Source organism: Megalopta genalis, chromosome 5, assembly GCF_051020955.1.
Source record: "Megalopta genalis isolate 19385.01 chromosome 5, iyMegGena1_principal, whole genome shotgun sequence".
In the NCBI taxonomy this organism is placed as follows: domain Eukaryota; kingdom Metazoa; phylum Arthropoda; class Insecta; order Hymenoptera; family Halictidae; genus Megalopta; species Megalopta genalis.
The window spans coordinates 4,792,296-4,812,865 of record NC_135017.1 but is presented as its reverse complement, the minus strand read 5'-3'; the positions used below and the strand labels follow the sequence as shown (position 1 = coordinate 4,812,865).

Genomic DNA, 20,570 nt, shown 5'->3' with positions numbered 1-20,570 from the left:
TACTGACTTGCAAATATATTGTATAATACACTAGTTTATACTACTTGTTTAACCAGACAGTTATTGTTATTACTTATCTGGCCAGATAGTTGCTTATACTATTTGTCTGATCAGACAGTTGTTTTTACTACTTGTCTGATCAGAAGTAACTTATATTACTCTGTGATCATATATTTACTTATACTACTTCCTGGATGATACAGACAGCATTCATAAAATTTTATTTTCACAGCAATTTAATTAAGAATGGAATTAAAGAAAACAAATGCAAATAACATTTATGTCTCAGCATACATTTATGCATTTCTCTCTCAAATTCACCGAAACCAGGGATTTTCGTATCCTGAGATGTCGTTTCGTCAGAACATGAAATATCACGGTTCACATGATCGGAAAATCTTGAATTCAATTCCAACGACTATGAGAAATTTCGGACCCCGACTATTTCGGTGAATCCGCGTGTCTTCCCGGGCTTTTGCATTGGACGGAATCCAAAAGGGAGCAATAGTTCCCGCCGTGAAAGCTTCTATTTGTTAAAATGCTGGCTTTATTCCCAGATGCAAAGCCATGCGGCGGTCCATCACCTTAACCGGGCTCGGCGTTTTCGCGAAAAAATTTGCATTTCATTGGCGGATAGACGAACGGTTATCGGTCGGCAAATAAATTTATCACCCCGCCCGTAACCGAACCGAAGGTTCCTATGGTCTAGCCGTGCGGCTCTGTGAGAGCAATCACTTTCGCGGATAGGTATCCCGACTGGAGCGTTCCAAGCAATTATGGTTGCACTACGAATCAGTAGGAACTGGCATCCCGGAACTTTCAGCGAAGAAAGTTACCGGGCCGTGAGACACAGCTTACAACTTAGATTGAGTTCAACGCGTCGAATTATTCGACTTGCAAATCTCGAGGAACGATGGTCGAAATATCGCTGCATGGCGATTGTTAATTCTCATTATCGAGATTCCTCGAGATTCTTCTTCATCGTGTGCCGTCATTGTCATAGTATTTACCGTCATTAATTCTAATTGTTTTCTATTGTAAAGAGGTTCGAGGTTTTAATTCTCATTTTGGAAAATTTATCACACTACTTATTAAGTTGAATTCAATAATATTTAACGATTGCAAAATGTCTGTTACGATTTTATACAATTTTTCATAGTTTCGCATGATTTCCATATGACATCCAGTGATTTTTTATGGTTTAGAGTCTGGCGAAGTAGTATAGGAAAATTTCTCTCCCAACAAGTGGTATAAGAAGTTTTATAATCGGACGAACCGCGTTGAAAAGTCAAGTTGTCTAAAGAAGTTTAGAATTCGAAGTGGTCGTCGAAGATGCGTAATCAGATAAGTGGTACAAATAATTGGATAGTCAGACAAGTGACACAAGTCGATGAATAGTAGACAAGTGGTTCGAGTAATTTCATAGTCGAACATGTATAGTATAATTAATTGGTCAATCAGGCAAGTGATGTAACTAAATGTTGAGTCTAACAAGTGATACAACTAAATGGCGCTTTGGACGAGTGATGTAACTAAATGCTGAGTCAGACAAGTAGTACGTGACTATATACAGTTAGACAAGTAGAGTAAGGAATACAGTTGTATATTTGTATAGCTGGAGTGTAAGAAAGTAGTATAGACACGTATCAGACAAGTAGTATAATCAAGTAGTATAAGAAATTACACAGCCAGACACAGTGTAGCAATATTTACAGCTTACAAGTAGTACAGGAAATTGCATAGTGAAACACAGAGTGTAGAAGTATTTACAGCATCCCAAGTGGTGCATGAACAGCACAGTCAGACACACAGTAGAAAAGCCGGACAATGAATAAAACCACATATAATCAGTATAAAGAATTCTATAATCGGACGAGTATCACAATCAATCACCGGATTCAACAAGTAGCTTATAAAACCATATATCCGGCCAGTGCAAAAATTGAAAAACTGTCGACACTACATTCGCACGGTGTAATGGTAGCCTACATAGTCCCACAAGTGGTGCAAACGCTTCTATAGGCAGACGAATCGATGAGACCAGGGGAATATCCAGAGCACGCCAGTAGTACAACCGAACGTTTGCTCGGACAAGTAGAATGAGCGGTTATATGGAGCGGCGGAATCGGCGCGTTTGTCGTCAAACAGGTGAAACGTGTCGCTATCATGAAATGACTAATTCTACGAAACGAGATGTTGCCTAAATATTAGCGTATACGCCGAAAAAGGTTGGCGCGATAAACGAACGAGAGAAAAGGCAATAGTGCTGCGAGAGAATTTACCGAAGCAATTTACAATTTTCGGACACGTCGTAAATACGAGAATGGCTGTGCGAGTGATTAAGTGGTAATTATTAGCTGGTGAAATGAAAGGAAGACTTGGTAAAGAAATGCCTGGCAAGAAATTACGGGATCAGCCTCGAAAAAGAGGGCGTGCAATTAATTTATGAGGCTAATGCGGTCTAATCCAGTGGCGGCGCCGCAGCTACGTGGCTCGCCGTACGTTCTGGGATTCAATGATTAGGAACCGCGTCAAGAGCATCTCTAATATTAAAGCCACCTGGAACGACGGAGCTTGCGACGAGTTCTGGATATATTACTCGACGACATGGAAAAAACGAAAAATTATCTTCGAAACAGTGCGGTCGCGATATGAAAAGAACTAACGATAATTCAAATAAAAATGAGTGCAGAGCGAATGTAAACTATGCAGTAATATAAAAAAAAATAAAAGAAAGGAGAAAGAAAAGGAATTAAATATAAATAAATAATAAAACAATATCATAGCACACAATATCATATAATAGCACAATAACATATAGCACATAGCACAATAGCATGTAGCATATAGCACATATCATATAATACAAATGAAAGAGGACTCCAAATTGACAGAAAAAAATAATGTTAAATAATTTTCTGATAACAAAAGTAGTATACGAAAGTAGTATAAATTAAACAAAAAAAACATATACCCTGAAGGAAAATGTAATGCTATAATTTTAAATAATTTTTTAATACCATGGCAATTGATAAAATTAGTAACAGTGATCACGCAAGTACGATATAGCAATTTCAATGTATAAAGTTAACAAATCATATGAAGAAAGAACACAATTGTAGCAAAGAAATTTAATGTAAATGCATTTTTGAGCCGTTTCAGGAGGAATAAAACTTCATGAATTCTGCGAGAAAGGTTCTTCGGAAAATATCGGAGAAGTACAATTGATTTTGACCGTCGTATTACCATGAGCAACGCGAAAAGAGTTTCGAAGAAACGCGTCCACGAAGCATCTTTCGTCGGACGCGATCGGAATTTGGACACGGTGGAAGTGCCCCGGGAAAGTGGTTCGAAGAATTTTTCGTGGAGTCATTAAAAACGGGAAGACACAGGGGAATTCTTGGCAATTTCGGGGAGCGACTCATTGAAATTCCAGGCGGTGACCTTTTCACGGCGCAGACAGCAAGGAAGCGAACGGACGTTTCCAAAGAGCTCGGAGAAGATCGATCACTACTTCGCAACTGGCATTTTTAAAATAACAATGACTAAGTTAATATCAGACAGTTTCCTTTCATAAAAGTATCACATGATTCTTATTTCGTGACTTGGACTTTTTGTGTGTTCGAAATTATTTTACATGATAATAAATTTGTAATAAAATTTGGAATAATCTTATTTGTTAATTCAGAATTATTTGTTTCGATATCGTCGTTTGGAACTTTTAACTTTGTCAGTGGCATTAGCCTACTATTGATCAGACAACTAGAATTAGTTTCATTGATAAAATTGAAATGATATTCTTGTTATTTATCCGACAGGTAGGATTAGATTTATTGAAAAATTGGTGAAATGTGTCTTTTGTTAGGCCGACAAGTAGAATCAGTTTTATTGGCCAGACAAGTAAAAAGTGTCAATTAGATTTATTTAATAGGCAAACAGAATGTGTCTCATATTATATAGACAAGTAGAATCAGTTCCATTGGCCAGACAAGTATAAAGTGTCTATTATTGATCAGACTTGTAGAATTAGCTTCATTTAATAGGCAAACAAAATGTGTCTTATTAATCAGACCAGTATAATTACTCTTACTGACCAGGCACGTAGAATTGGTTTCACTAATCTGGCAAGTAGAATTAATTTTATTCATCAAACGAGTGGAATATGTGTCTCATTGATCGGGCAAGTACAATTAGTTTCATTATTCAGACAAGTCTCTTAAAAATCAAACGAGTAGAAGATTTCTGCTATTATCAGACAAGTAGAATGTGCCAGTATCATACAAGTAGAATGTGACTGTTACCATCAGACAAGTAGAATGCGCGTCTTATGAATCTGGCTAGAAGAGCATATCCCTTATTAGTCAGAATAATAAAATTACGCCGAACAATTTCTCCTGATTGAACAATTAATACCACGCGAATTGGTCCGTTAACATTTGAGCCGTTTATTTTGAAAGTGGCATAAGTCATTTTGTCAAAAAAAACGAGTTAATGGTAACACTGATTACAATTGAACGGTATCTTTTCATTAAAAAAAAAAAGTGACTTACGCCACTTTCAAAATAAACGGTTCATTTTTCCTCATCTTTAATAAAACCCTTTAAAAATCTTCTAAGATATTTAACGTAACTATTAAATCGCGGAAGAAAGAACCTCGCCGGACAACGCGAATGGAGCGTACTATTGCATTCTTAAAAGTTGCTCGATGCTTTAAAAAATAAATTGTACTTTGTCAAAGCATTCCTCGCCACGAACAGAACGGAGGGTACTTAACTCTCTGCGGATTACTTAATCCCTGTCGGGATTCAATTTCTAGACGTCCCGGGTTTTCTCACGCACTTTATGGCAACTCTTTCCCGAGCTTTTTATCATAGCCGGGGCCGAGATTCTCGGTGCTATATGTATCTGGAATCCGGTTTCGTCGTGGCGGATTCATATTTTTCCCTTCGCATTTGTTCCCTTCGTTCCTTCGGCCCTCCCTCGCGCGCCCTCAGAAGAATTCTAGGCCGCGACAAGGGTGACATGATAAAAGGAAATCCTGTGGAGCTCGAGCCAGCTTCGCCGGGACATCCAAGCGACGAAGTTCGAGCATCCCAAAGGGTCAAAGGGGAGCAACTTCCGAGGAAGATCTTGCCCGTGCATGCGGTTCCCGTCGTTCGAACTGTCGGTCAATTTATTGCGCTTCTCGTCGAGCAAATCGATATTCCACAAAGCCGTTTCCTAGCCAACCGTGCAAACCGATTATTTCTGCCGACATACTAATTCAACAGTTTGTCCTTTGGAAGTATTCGTTTGACTTTGCGAGGCAAAACGGCCACAGAGGCATTTATCTGGTGGAAATCGGTCTGGTCGGATCAGTTTGAATTCCTCGAACAAGTTGCGCGAGTCTTTCTTAAAACGGATAATTAAAAGGTGTGTGTATTAAATGTGTCGAATAGAAAGATGGTTTTTAATTAGGCAAATGGAAAGAAGCTGTTTTGAATGAGACTATGAATAATATAGTACTATATTGTACTATAGTTTATATGTAGTTTTATATAGCACTATAAATATATATAGTATATATATAGCACTATAAATATATATAGTATATATATAGCACTATAAATATATATAGTATATATATAGCACTATAAATATATATAGTATATATATAGTACTATAAAAAATGAGACTTTAAATCGGGTTAGTAGACAGATCTAAATCAGAAATGTCATCTATAAGTGAGTCTAGTTCAACTGTCAGCATTAAATCAGTCTAGTAGAAATGTGAGCTTTAAATTAGTCTAGTACAAATGTGAGATTTAAATCAGTCTGTGTTCAATCAAACTACGAAAAATGTCTGACTTTAATCAGGCCAGTAGAAATGTCTATTTTAAATCAGACTAGTAGAGACGTGTGCTTTCAATTTGACTAGCAGAGAAGTGTGCTTTAAATCAAACTAGTAGATGTGTGTACTTTAAATCAAACTAGTATACATGTGTGCTTTACACCAGACTGGTCGTAATGTTTGTCTTAAGTCAAAGGAGATCTGTTTCCAGTCAGACTAATATAAAAAATCAATGTCGAGTTATGAAGTAGAAACAGTCTGTAGTAACTCAGACAAGTAGACAGACATAATTAAATCAGACAAGTGGAGACACTGTGTCAACGTGGACAAATATAGACTGCCTATATTAGATCAGACAAGTAGAAAAGTCTGTCTTGAACAAGTAGAGATGTATGTTGTAAATCAGCCTAGTAGATGTAATTTGTGTTAACTCGATAGTAGTACGATAGTTAATGATATTAAATAGAAGCAGCATATTCTAAACTAGAAAAGATTTTTAAATCGGGCAATTGAAAAAATTTAATACCACAGTAGAAGTAAATGGGACAAGTAGAAAAGTTTGTCATACTCAGATAAGTAGAAACGTAGAGGTTCGATATCAAACTAGTAGGAAAGTCTGTCTTAAGAATGATAAGTAGAAAAATCTTCCATAAATCAGTCAAGTTAAAAAGACTGTCATAAATCAACCATGTAGAAAAGTCTCTTTAAGACTAAACAAGTGAAAAAATCTTTCTTAAATCAGCTAAGTACAAAAATCTTCCATAAATCAGTCAAGAAGAAAAGTCTGTCCTAAATCAGACCATTAGAAATATTTAATTCCAGGGAGATTGGTAAAGGCAATTTATATTAAATCGAGCAAGTAGAAATGCTGTATGTCTGATAAGTAGGAAAGTTTGTCTCGAATCAGACAAGTAGAACGAACTTATGTTAAGTAGAAATACATCAAATCAGACAAGTAGAATAATCTATTGAAAATCATATGACTAGTACAATCTATTATAAATAAAACAAGTCGGACAATCTAATCAAAACCAAACGAGTAGGACAATCAATTAAAAACAAACGAGTAGAAAAAACCTGTCTAAAATAAGGCAAGCGGAAAAGTCTATTTAAGACCACACAAGTAGAAAAGTCTGTTTTAAATCAAACAAGTAGAAAAATCTATTTATAAACAAATAAGTAGAAAAGTCTATTTCACATCAAACAACTAGAAAAGTCTGTTTAACATCAAAGCAGTAGATAAGTCTTCCTTAAATCAGCCAAGTAGAAAAATCTTCGTTGAATCAAGTCAAGTATAAAAGTCTATTTTTTACCAATGAGGTAGACAAATCTGTCTTAAATCAGGCAAGTAGAAAAATCGTCTTTAAATCAGCCAAGTAGAGAAGCCAGTCCCAAATCATCCAAATGATACGATTCCGTCATAATCGTTCCACAAGCGAGACATGAAAATTACGGTATACACGTGGGAAATTGATAACATTGAGAGCGTTAGAATGCTGGAAACAACGTGCTGGTATTCGGCAAAGTGGCTGTCCAACTGGAATGGAACATTCAATTGCAGTAGTGCCGGCGAGATAATTAATAGTTGTTCCTGAGGACGCGTGAACAGCTTTCGCCGAGTACGAAGAGTTCTAGTGGACCGACCGGTATCGGAATCCGCGAACGTAACGGTGCTCACTGAGTCGTGGAATAACTGCGGGTTACTCACGTGTAGTGAAGCTGTGATCCCACCAGTCCGTCCGGCACAGATAAGCCTTCAGGTCGTCCGCAGTCCGGGCAACTATCACCACCGGTGGCGCGACTAAAGTCCGGATACCAAGGAACACGCTGAATATCATCACGATGATTCCCAGCCGTTTCAGCAGACTGCCGTCTGTGATCTTCACAGCCCTCGCCGACTTCACTCGGAATATCACCGATATCCTGAAACCAAACGAACATCCCTCTATAGCAAATAGAACTAATCGCATCGTTGAAACAATTAACAACCCGGATGACGAAACCTTTTGATGAGAAGCTCAGAATGCTTGAGATTATTTCGAATATTATTTAGCAATTTTGTTCAATATAGTTCTGCGAAACTAAATATCGAAATTTTAATTAACCGTCGAAATTTAGCTATTTAAATAACGATCTGCGTGGGTCAAAATGGACCCAGGTTTCGTTGTTCAAGCGTTAAACACATAGAAATGTGTCACTAAGCATGATCATATGATTTTGTATGAAGCATCTTCCGAAAATAATTTTATGCAAGTTATAATGCAACTGCACGTTAAATAATGCAACGGTCGATGCAAGTTGATGATGTTCAGCATAACAGAGTACAAAGTAATCTGATTGTTCAAACTGTCTGCTTGCAGGTTATTTAGATTTCAAGATTATTATATTATATAGTATATCCCTGTGCGCATAGAGCAAGTCATATCTCTGAAATTATGGGTCAGAGAACAAACGGTTATATAGCAAAGCCGCATGCTTACGGAGAGAGCATCTGGCAAGCATAATTTTATGCAATTTTCTGCATCAGTGCGCCAAAGAAATGCAACTGCACGTATAGTTTAAACATAACTGCACATTGCAAAATCTACCAGGTGATGCAGTTTTATGCCCTCTATAAAAAAAGTACTAGGAATCCCATAAGTAAACGACGTTAGATCGAAAGTTATTTGAAGTTTAAGATCGCACTCAGACTTTTCGTGTGTCTGAGACAATATTATACTTTATAGTTCATAAGACAATTGAAATTTTAACAGTGAAACTAGTAAGTGATTTGTCAGACAAGGTAACTTCATTTATTAGACAAGTAGAATTAACTTCATTGAACCGACAAGTGAAATTAACTTCAATGATCAGACAAGTCGAGTAAACTTCATTGATGAGACAAGTAGAATGGACATCATTGATGAGACAAGTAGATTTTATATAATTGATCGGACAAATAGAATTGACATCATTGATCAGACAAGTAGATTTAGCATCTTTGATCACACAAGTAGATTTAACGTCATTGTTCGGACAAGTAGAATTGACATAACTTTGATCAGATAAGTAGTTTTGGCATCATTGATCAGATAAGTAAATTTGACATAATTGATCAGACAAATATATTTGACATCATTGGTCGGACAAGTAGAATTAACTTCATTGACCGGAGAAGTATAGTTAACGTCATTGATCAAATAAGTAAAATTAATACTTCATTGATCAGGCAAGTAAAATTTATTTCAACCATCAGGCAAGTAAAATTAACTTCATTGATAAGCAAAGTAGAATTAACGTCATTAATCAGACAAGTAGAATTTGTCTACTTAAAATTTGTCTAGTTATCAGCTGAGAAGAACTAGCTTGCTTGGTCAGAAGGGTAGAATTAGCTTGTTTCAGCAAACAAGTAGTATTGACATGCTTTAGCAGACAATCAGAATTACATTACTTTATCAGTGAAATAGAATGAAATTGTTTTAACAGTTATATAAAATTAACTACATTTTATAAAATAAGTAATATTACTCGTTGATTTCATTGGTTAACGAGCCATTATTATATGTTTTACCTAACCCAACCTGACCGTGGCAGAGTGCAGTAGTTCATTGCCATATCTAGGATACAGTCAGCACAAAAAAAAGAACTGATCCAAGCCATTGTCCCAGAGCTTTGTGTCTTTGAAAGTCGGTCGTGACGGGAACTCTCTGGCAGCCGTTTTCCTTAGGTGTACTCGTCTTTCGAGACCGCGTCGTGAATCGAAGTACGCTTGGCAGCGTATCCCTTTTACTGTCAGGAAATTTTCGAACTGCGCTGGGTTCTCCGCGGATAAAAATGATCATAGTGACCGCGCCGAACTCGACGATATTTTTCCAAGAGGCGTACCGCTGCCCCCGGTGAGCAACGTTATTTGTTTTGAACGGTAGTGTAGTCAGCGGAGAAGCAATCGACATTAATGTACGTTATTGCAGTGGTCGAAAAAGAATTTCAATGTTATCTCGTCCAGAGAGGATATTTATATAGAGATAATGTTTTATCATGACTATTTATTTTGTAACTAAAACGATCGAACATTTCACGTGGCCATCAAAAGAATCCATTTATAGCGATTGAAGCAAGAGAAAATCATTTCGCCCACGGATGAAAATTGTCTCGGAAAATTCTTCGAATTGTGTAAAGCGTTATCAGGGATGGAAAAAGACCGTGAGTCGTGGGAAATCGATTCGACTCGTTGAAATTTCCCACGAGCCATGGAAGATTATTTAGAACAATGAAAAACTTGTTGAGTCTCGGAAAACATTTTTGGATCGAAGGTAAAAACAATCCTAGTAAAACTAATTTCCATCGAGAGATGCTGAATGTAAATTGTAAAAGAGCTTTATGAATAATGAAAAATCTTTATGAGTCATAGAAAAACTGCTCGAGTCATGAGAAAATTGTCAGAAGTTATGCGAGAAAATACTTTTCAGTTATAGAAAAGTATAAAGAGCCGTATGAAAATATTTTAATAGATTATTACTCAATGGAATAGAATATTAATTAATAATTATAAATAATTATTAATAGATTTAGGTTTAAGAAAAACACACTGTGAGAGCCAAATAAAAGTGCTGGGTCATGTGAAAAAGTTCTGAAACTCATAGAAAACCACTTTGACTCATAGAAAAGTACTGTGAATTGTTCAAAATCACTGTGACTCATAGAAAAGCATTGTGACTCGTGGAAAATTATTTCCACTTATGGGAAATAATTATAAGCTAAGTAAGAAAGCAGTGAGTCATAGAAAATCACTTTCAACTTAGTGGAAACCTCGTGTAATGGGAAATCGTTACCAATGATGGAAATCCCATTATGAATGAGTGATACTAATGCATGGAAAATTCTCCGAAAATATAGTAAATAGCCACGAGTCATGAAAAAATGTCAGCATTTATGTAAAACCTGAATCGCTTAAAACGCCAGGCGAATCAATGAAAATCACTTCGAATTAAGTATCAGAAAACCGCTTTCTGGGAAACGGTCGGATCCTTGCGCCGGCAGGACAATTTCAAAGGATGCATCTACAAATAAAGTGGGTCGCAGGATCAACGTAAGAGGACCGTAACTTTTTCAGGAATCGTTTCAGGGTCCATTCAGGGATGCGCCTATCAGAAGGCCGGCTGCACAGTTGAATTTACGTAATGAAAGCCGTGGGAGTCTTACTGTCGCTTAAGAAACTGCGTCAGGCCCTGGCAAAGTTTCTGCGAGCGGACAACTCCTGCCTCGCTCGGAGAAAGAGTTAGCATTAAGAGCGACGTGCTCCTTCATCCCCTGCCCACCGTCCTCTCTCCGTGAATTCAGGACGGAACCAGCTTTTATACTTTGTCCTTTAATCCCCGGTATCGCCGGCATCGGCTGGGCTGGCCAAATACGTCCCTATTGAATAGATAAAAAGGTTACTGAGAGGATTACATGACATTTGCAGCTGGCTGCATCTCCTTCGTTGCCGAAGACGTTGACTGAGTTATTTCGGAGCTGTCAACCGGAATAAGCTGTCCGAGTTATTATTGGACGATATTGCGTCCATCGTTCCTCTAATCTGTAGGATGATGGTTATGGAAGTCACAAGTTGGAGCCGAGAATGTTGTCAGGTTTGGTAGCTGGGTCTCAGAAATATCTAGACTGGGTTAGGAAACGGCCAACACGATGGTTTGCATTATGGAGAAGTATCATGGGTTGCCAGATGGTAATTCACTACGTGGAGGAGTAGTACGAATCATGGGAAATCGATCGAAGTCATGGAAAAGTTCCACCAGTCATGGAAAAGTTCCACGAGCCATGGAAAACTCTCACGAGGTATAAAAGTGTTTCATGAGTCAGAGAAAACCCTCACGACAAATGAAAAAGCACCACAAGTCATAGAAAATTATTTTGAGTCACCTCAAAGTATCATGGTCAATGGGAAGTGTAAGTCATGGAAAAACATTATGAGTCATGGAAAATTGTCTTCACTTACATGGAACGACATTTTGTGATAAGGAAAATTGTTGAGTTGTTTAATAGTAATTAGTATTGAGGAAAAGAGCTGCGAATAATTGGAAATTCCTATGAATCATGAAAAAGCTCTATGATTCATGGAAAATAAATATAATTTATGAAGAAGCTCCTCCAATCATGTGAAATTGTTTCAAGCGATGTATGTGAAATATGTTTTGTGTTATGAAAAATAGCAATGAGTGATGAGAAACATTTTTGAAAAATTGAAAACAGATTCCTGTTACAGAAACGTAGAGTAGTAACAAATTGGTATAAGTTACGAAAAGTCAATAATAGAAAATTGATTCGAATTGTGAAAAACCAATTCGAACGATAGAAAATTAACTCATGTGATGAAAAATGAACTGGGGAAACATAAAATTGACTCGAGTCATAAAAAATCAACTCTAGTAACAGAAAATTGACTTGAGTCATGGAAAATCAGTACGAGTAACAGAAAATTGACTTGAGTCATGGAAAATCAGTACGAGTAACAGAAAATTGACTTGAGTCATGGAAAATCAGTACGAGTAATGAAACATCAAATCGACTAATGGAAAATAGTGCTATGAAGATCAGCTTGAATCACAGAAAGAAATTTCCAGTTATGAAAAACGTTAACAAATTACGAGAAAAAACGCCACGAACATAGAAAACTTGAAGCGAATAATGCAGAATAACTTTTCCTGTAACGAAAAAGAATTCTGTGTCGTGGAAAAAGAAATTGGGTAACAAGAAAACAAAACCAATCACAGAAAGATGTAGAAAATCACGAAGAAACAGTATGAGGGTTTGGTCCATGTTGCTAATACCACACAAGTGGCAGTTATGTGCCACGACAACCGGTGTCAGGCTTCTCTCCTATGCTGACCCAGCAAACATTATCGATCTGACCTCAAGTAACAAGTCGGATGCAAGTTTCTTGACATGTGTACCAGCTGCTACTTACTGTACCGGTGTCATTGGTAACCTCACAGGGGTTTGAATCATTCTCGACATAGATACATACGTGTAACGGTTTTAATGATATTAAACAACTTCTGAACGTTACAACTCCCATTGATAATTATTTCTCACCACCATCAATGCTCGCCTATCTTTTCTGTATCTTAAAATAATTTTCCCTAGCCCCTAGTGTATTTTCATAATTGAGCAAATAATGATGTATTGTGCAACAGAGTTTTCCATAAATCACACCATTTTTCTACGACTCCGAACAATTTTCCAAGACTCACAGAGTTTTTCTATGCTTCATGCTATTTTTCCAAGATCAGGAATACACTCCAAAAATTATAAAAATAATTTTCCATAACTCAAAATAGCTTTCAACGACTCGTAACATTTACCAACGACATCGAACACTTTTCTATGATTCATAGACATTTTCCATGATTCGAAAAAACTCTGACAGTTGCAAAAATAATAAGAGAATTCTCAACGTCGATCCCATACCTGGAATCATTATTTTGAGAAAACGACCGTCCCAGAAGGTACGAAAATTCGAAATCGCGAAATTTCCCTGTCCGCTTCAATCTTCGCGCCGGGATGAAGAATTTTTTATTGAGGGGATCAGTTTCAACGTAATATAGGAGACAGAAGGTGCAGAAAGAGAGGCTCCATTCGATAACTGGCTCACGAATTCAACGGGCGAACATCCGTTGAACTTTTTCCCTTGGCTGCGATCAGAGAGCAGAGGTTCGATGAAGAAAATAAGGGATGAAACCACCCGGCGATCTTTATCCCAAGCACCGGAAATCCGGCAGGTACTGCTCGGACAGAACAATTTCGCGAGCATGATGGGAAAAAGAAGGGAAGCGGAAGTTATACACTGGTTGACCAGCAATCGTCGGATAACCTCGATGATCCTTAGGAAATACACGAATGCGAATCGGAAGTCCAAGAAAACTTTGAACAGCAGAGAACGGCGGCTTTTTCAGTTTCATTCAGTTTAATTCTTACGACTCTACAAAATATTATTTATGCTTGGAAAATAATGAAAATCTTGGAATATTAAAATGTTCATCGATTCAATTTTTTTTTTAACAATTTCATTCTAACTTGTATTTGATTCATAAAGTGAGTTTCGAATTTTTAATTGAACATTCACTATCCAGAAAAGTTTCCCCTAATTTTCAATTTAAAATCGAACATCCAGAAAAGTTTTCCCAATGTTTACTTGAATATTGCATATCCAGAAAAATTTTTCCCATTATGTAATTTATTTTTTTCAACTGATTACTGAACGTCCACAAAACCTTTTCCTAATTTTTAACTGAATATTCAGCACCCAGAAAAATTCTCTCCAATATTTAATTTAACATAGAGCACAGAAAAAAAGTTCTCCATAATTTTTGTCGGTCATAATTTCGAAAGTGATTTCTATTTAGAACGTGCTAAAAGAGAATTTGAAAATCATGTAGAAGATAATAACAGAAAAATTGAGAAATTATAAAGAGAATTGTTTCGCGTCACCGGTGAACTATAAACGATGATTCATCAAATTGATATTCACGTTTGCACAACGATTGCACAGTGCTTTCAGCGAGCTTGTAATTTAAAAAGTTGAATTAAGTTATAGCACCGTCAGAATGATTCAAAAGTCTCGAGCGGACAAGATAAGTTCGAAAGTCGCGCGCGTCTTCCGTCGACCATGGTTGCCGGGGTACATTGAATAGTATAACGCGCGAAAACTATTCCCCCGGCATCCCCCGGTCCTCGGGTAATCAAAAGTTCATTATTCTTCATCAACTTTCGGCGCTCGTTTATTCATATTTTTCTTATCGTTCAAACATCTAGTTGAAAACTTTTGATCGAGTTTCCCCATTAATTAAATGGGCCTTTAGTCGTCGGTGTTTATCTGCCGGGGACAAACGACGTGCCTTGGAACAGCGAAGAATTTCATTTCGAAGTCGACCGTCCGTGCGGCGCTTCGAATCAATGTCGCTATTACAGAAGTCTGCGAGAACAGTTTCCGTTCAATGATGAATTGATTGGGATTGTAGTTAGATTACAGTTAACTCTCTCAATTGAAACGAAAGGAAAATACATGTATTAGTTTAAGTGCAATTTGCAAGATAATTTCCAGAGTTATTCGTGCATATATTATGCTCTCGTTCCTGTTCCAATTTCGATGCTACGCAGAGCATTGTAGACACAAGTGCAGGCTTCATTCGCACGTTAATTGGGATCTACACTGGATTACAGCGTAATGCTAGTTTAAGAGCAGGCACAATTGTAATTCTGATTTAGAAAAGACACTGTGGGTTGAGGAAAATCAATTTGACTCACGGGAAAGCACCACGACTCATGGAAAACTACATCGAGTTATGAAAAAGCACTGCGAGTCATGAAAAACCTGATTGAGTCACGGAATATAATTAATGAACAAGAGAAAAAACATTTCGAGTACTGGGAAACATGGAAAATTAATTTGAGTCATTTAAAAGCACCTCGATTCGTAGAAGATAGGATCGAGTCATGGAAAAGCGTTCTAGATTATAGATAATTATTTTGAGTAGCATGAACTAACATTCTGTGGCATAAGAAATATGCTACAAGTCATAGTACAGTAATTAGCATTATGGGAAAGCTCAACGAGTCATTGATAAACATTATGGCTCATGGAAAAATGTTTCGAGTCATGGAAAAGCGCCACGAATCGTGGGAAATTATTTTAATTCACACAGGCCGATATTGTTTGTCACACATAGGAATTTACATTGTTGAATGATATACAGAGTCATGGAAAAAAAGGATGGCTCGTGGAAAATGTTTGAAGTCTTGGAAAAGCGTCTCGAATCAAAGTAAGGTAATTTCGGTATCATTAGTCGACAAATCAAAATGCTACAAGTAATTTTGGAGCAGTAACTTTCATCGTGGAAATGCACAAGTCATGGGAAAACGTTACCAGTCATGGAAAAGCGTTATGGATCAAAGAAAATTGTTTTGTGTTACATAAACCGATATTTCGTGTCGCAGAAAAATTCTACGAGCCGTCGAACAGCAATGTGCCTCTCACTGACGTTACAGAATGTCTTTTAAAACCGTGTTAATATGCAGACAACGATTTTTAATCATGCTGAAACTTGTCCGTAACTGGAGCTCCGGGATACCGGCTGCACAGCTGCGATTATAATTTAATGCGGAATGTTTCCTAAGTATCTCTATAGCTGACAAAATGAAAAATTGTACTATTCCGTCAAACTTTCCGGCAGGCTGGTATTAAATCGGGGTCGAGTTCCATGAGTTTCCGACGTTCCGCAGGAATTCATCGCGCAGGTGTTGCGGAAAACGTGAATGTAATTCGCGATAACGCGGAGATTAATATTCACCATAGAAACTCGGGATGAAAACGATTGATAATACGTTCTGGTGGCTTTTGTGCCCGTTTGAAGCATGGGAGAATTCCCACCGAATTTATATCTCATACGTAAACGTTGTATTTGCATATCCTGTTGTGCAAAAATACGTCGAAGCTCCGGAAAATTTTGTGAACGTATCAGGGAATCGTTTAGGATCACATAAAAATGTATGAGCTCGTTCAAAGATCCTGTGAATTTACAAAAAGATTACATACGCTATACTACAGATTTATTTGAATTCATAAAAGGCTCAAAGAAAATTGCATGAAACTCGTGGAAAATTTGGCGGTTAATATAATTTCGTATTGGCTTTTCGAAAATCGTAATGGATTATATAATACTGTATGGGATTATTAAAAGCTGGTATTGGAAATCGTTTGGAGTCGTGGAAAAATATATAAAACATTGTATATATTTACAAAAAATTATGTAGAATCAAAAAATCTATATCGATTCAGGTACATATTTCAAAGACTAATGAGAGACCATGTGGGATCGAAGAAAATTACGCAAATATAATTACATATCACGTACAGGACTATTAAAAATTACCACAGACTCATGGAAAATTGCATTGAGTCATAGAAAATCGCATGGAGTCATTGAAAATCATGTAGAGAGTCATGGAAAGTTATGTGCAGTCATGGAAAATTTTGAAGATTAATAGAAAATTGAGTAGACTTCTGATGAATCTTATAGATGTATGTAATGTCGTATAGGCTGATTGAAAAATAGCGCAGATTCATGGAAAATCGTGTGGAGATATGGAAAGTAACGTGGAGACATGGAAAATTGTGTGGAGTCCTGGAAAATCATGGGAGGTCATGAAAAATCTCGTAAATTCATGGAAAATTCTGTAGATTAATGAAAAATCGTAACCATTAATTGAAAATCGTATAGAATAATAGAAAATTGTATAGAATAATAAAAAATTGTATAGAGTAATAAAAAATCGTGTACAGTAATAAAAAATCGTACAGATTAATAGAAAATCGTATAGGGTAATAGAATATCGTGTAGAATTATGTATCATCTTACAGGCTTATAAAAAATTGTTTTGACTCATGGAAAGTGGCATATAGTCATGGAAAATTGTGATGACTCATGAGAAATTATGTGCAGTGATTAAAAATCGTAGACTCATGGAAAATTTTGTAGACTCATGAGAAATTTTGTGGATCAGTAGAAACTCGTCTAAATAAATAGAAAATGGATAACTTTGGAAGACCTATTAACTCGAAAATTATTTAAACCAACGAAAAGTGTTACATGTCGACTGATAATGAGGAATATTTCACGTAAAGTGTTGCCAAGTTTCTTCGCAATCGCAGGAAATTAATTAGGTTCAGAGCACACAATAGACCCATTTAAGCTGGCCAGAGGAATCCATTAAAAATTCGGTAGATCAGCATAAAAATTTCAAGTTCCTTCGTTTTCGAGCAGCGTTTAAAAATGCTCTCTCGCTATTCCGAACATGGGAACAGTACTCGAGTAGACACCGAGTCAAATATCACTGGATAAAACGTTGTTCGCACTTACCTCCATGTTTTGAGCATAAGCGCGCCATAGGTGAGTGAGAATCCAATTTCTCGCAGCCAAACTCGCACCGTGCACGTTATGACGTTTGGGCGGGGGTACATTACAATCGTCTGGAAACAAAAGGAGAATTGACTTCCGTTGGCGTACCATACCATTTCATCGAACCCTCTCAACGGAAAAATTTCTGCCGGATTTTCCCGGCGACAGAGGAGTTCTTCTCTTCGCTTTCGCAATCGTTCGACAATGATCGAGATTTTCATGCGGCTTCGAGACAAAAATTGCAATTGTTCGTCTCAACTGACCGAAAATCGCCAAATATTTGTCAACGCCACGGCGCGCCAGGGAATCCCATAGTTCCCCGCGATAAAATTCGCGGGCCGATTGTTTATTTTCTGCGCTTCCCCGGGAAAGAAATATCGCAGCGTTTTACGAGAGCCATAGGAGTACATTTCAGCAGCAACCGGCGCGAAAAATCTTCGCCGGCGATGGCTATTCTTCAGAATCGTAAAAAGTAAAGAGCGGAACACTTACCGTGCAATATATGAAAAATGCACCCAGCACGATCACACGGAGGAGCACCGGGCTCGCGGCCCTCACCACCTGAAACGAGAGAGGTTACAAATTTTATTAGTATGCTGACCCTGGATGGTACATTAAATATTATGGGTGTCATTGTTATTATGAACTCGGAAGCTGGCTGGATTACTTAGTGCTTGAAAGCGCGGGAAGGCTCGTATCTCACCACTTGAATGTTTAATTTACGGTCGCAGACATTTTTTCATAACTTTTCAAGTTAGGGGAGATTATGGAAGTATCACTTGAAAGTCATGAAAAATAGTTCAAAGACCTAGGAAATCTGTTGGAAATATTTCAATTTTGTGAAGTCATGGAAAATTGTTCCAAGTCATCGAAAATCGTTCCGAGTTATGGAAAAGTGTGTCAGATCATGGAAAATTGTTCCGAGTCATGGAAAACTGATCCAAGCCATGGATAATTCTTGTATGTCATGGAAAATTCGTCCAAGTCATGAAAAATTGCACGTAGTCAGAATAAATCATAGCATCAGTTATAGAAAATAATGTCAGGGCACGAGAGTATTTCCCAAGTTATAGAACTACCAGTCAATCGTGTTAAATGAAACAATATCTTGCTAGATCAAGGAAGAAATCCCCTTACTTCACAAATAAGGAAAATTTTATTGAATCCTAGAAAAAGGATGTTCATTCATGGAAAATCTTCCGGAGTCAAGGAAAACTTTCGTAAGAAGATAGTAGCCTTACCAACTCATGGAAAATCGATTTAAGTTAAAGGTAATCTTAGCATGTCAGCGAAAATACCAACTTAATGAAAATATTGTGTAGTTTTGGAAAATCTTGTTCGGTTATAAAAAAAGATATTTTAAGTCGTGGAATATTGAGCCAAGTCATAAAAAATCGTATTATAAGTCATCGAAAATTATATCGAGTGAAGGAAAACGTAGGCAACTCATGGAAAGCCTTTTGAAGTGATGGAACATGTATTAAGTAATGGAAAATCTTATCACGTTCTTAAAAATAAATTAAAATCATGGAACTATCTACCAGCGCACAAAAAATCATAAAAAATAGTAAGGAAACATTCTCAGGCCCTGGAAAATCGTATTACGACCTAGAAAATGGATTTAAGCCATAGAAAACACTATAATACAGCAAAATATCGCACAGCTTCGTAAAAAGGCTTTCTCTTGACATTAAAAGTCCTGTCAGGCTATATGAAATAACGAATAAAAAATACTACCGAATCTTACACAGCTGTGTCAAACAATTCCGGTACGATAATGAAAAATCTCCTGTATTAAGCGCAGCGTTTGGTTTGAACTTTTGCGATTGTCTTCGCAGGGGAATGCCGGGTCGTCGTTAAAATGATTTACGTTGTCGGCAGTTTTGCACGCGATATAATAAACTTCGGCCGTAAAGCGTGTTCGATTTCGCGCGGAACAATCGTTGTGTAGGTGTACAGAGCGGCCATTCAGGACCCTGCTTGCGCAGCCGGGCTCTTTAAGGTTTTTAATCGTCGCCGAAGTTGCACCGAGACCTCGCAGGCCCCTTTCAACCGGTCCGTGACACAGTTTGCGCAAGAAACAGACACATTATCAAGACCGGAGGAGGGCTGTTCGTTAAATAGGAAATCAGAACTTCGGCAATTGCATTCGTCCTAGGAGAATCTACGATCGGTCTCAACTTCCTCGACAACAATGGGATCGTTCCTCGTCGTTCTCACCCCCGTCAATCCCTTCCACAAACCTTCGCCCTTCCACCACCCACGCGATAGAACGTTGGACGTTTTTAAATCGGCAAAAATTCGTAGCTTCCGCTCTTCGGAACCGCGCTGAACAAGAGCTCTTGAGTAACTTTGGCTGTAAATTCAATGCCACGGAATCTGGATTATCCGTACTTATTGCGCTCTTAAACTGTTTCATTCCATTGTACATCGGAGGACAGCAATTTTTTCCCGGGAGCCATATATTTCGGGACGTAACGTCGGTCTTGTTTGTGGAAAGATTCGTGGAAAGTTGTACCGAGTCGAAGAATATGTAATACGCTTATGATAGTAATCGTGATAGTTTAATGGAAGATTGTGAATGCAATGGAAAATTCAACAGACTGATGGAAAACTGGTTAATTCGTAGGAAAATTGAATACAATCGTGGAAAGTTGTGTACTGCATTGGAAAATTGTGTGGACCCTTAGAAAAGTATGTATAGACTCGTGAAAAATTGTACTTAGTCAAGGAAAGTCAAGGAAAACCGTAACGAGTCGTGGGAAAGTGTATAGACTCATGGAAAACTGTGCGAATTTTTAGAAAATG

The 20,570-nt window shown here is 37.5% G+C and overlaps 1 protein-coding gene across 1 annotated transcript in view; it reads right to left on the bottom strand.

The window, feature by feature from the left end:
* LOC117219946 (metabotropic glycine receptor) overlaps positions 1-20,570 on the bottom strand; it is a 297,453-nt gene that overhangs the window by 43,504 nt on the left and 233,379 nt on the right. Inside the window, exons 6-8 of the mRNA XM_033469527.2 lie at positions 18,255-18,323; positions 17,724-17,833; positions 7,538-7,752 (exon numbers count right to left, since the gene is read on the bottom strand). Coding sequence (XP_033325418.2) covers positions 7,538-7,752; positions 17,724-17,833; positions 18,255-18,323 — 394 coding nt within the window. The remainder of the gene's footprint in view (positions 1-7,537; positions 7,753-17,723; positions 17,834-18,254; positions 18,324-20,570) is intronic.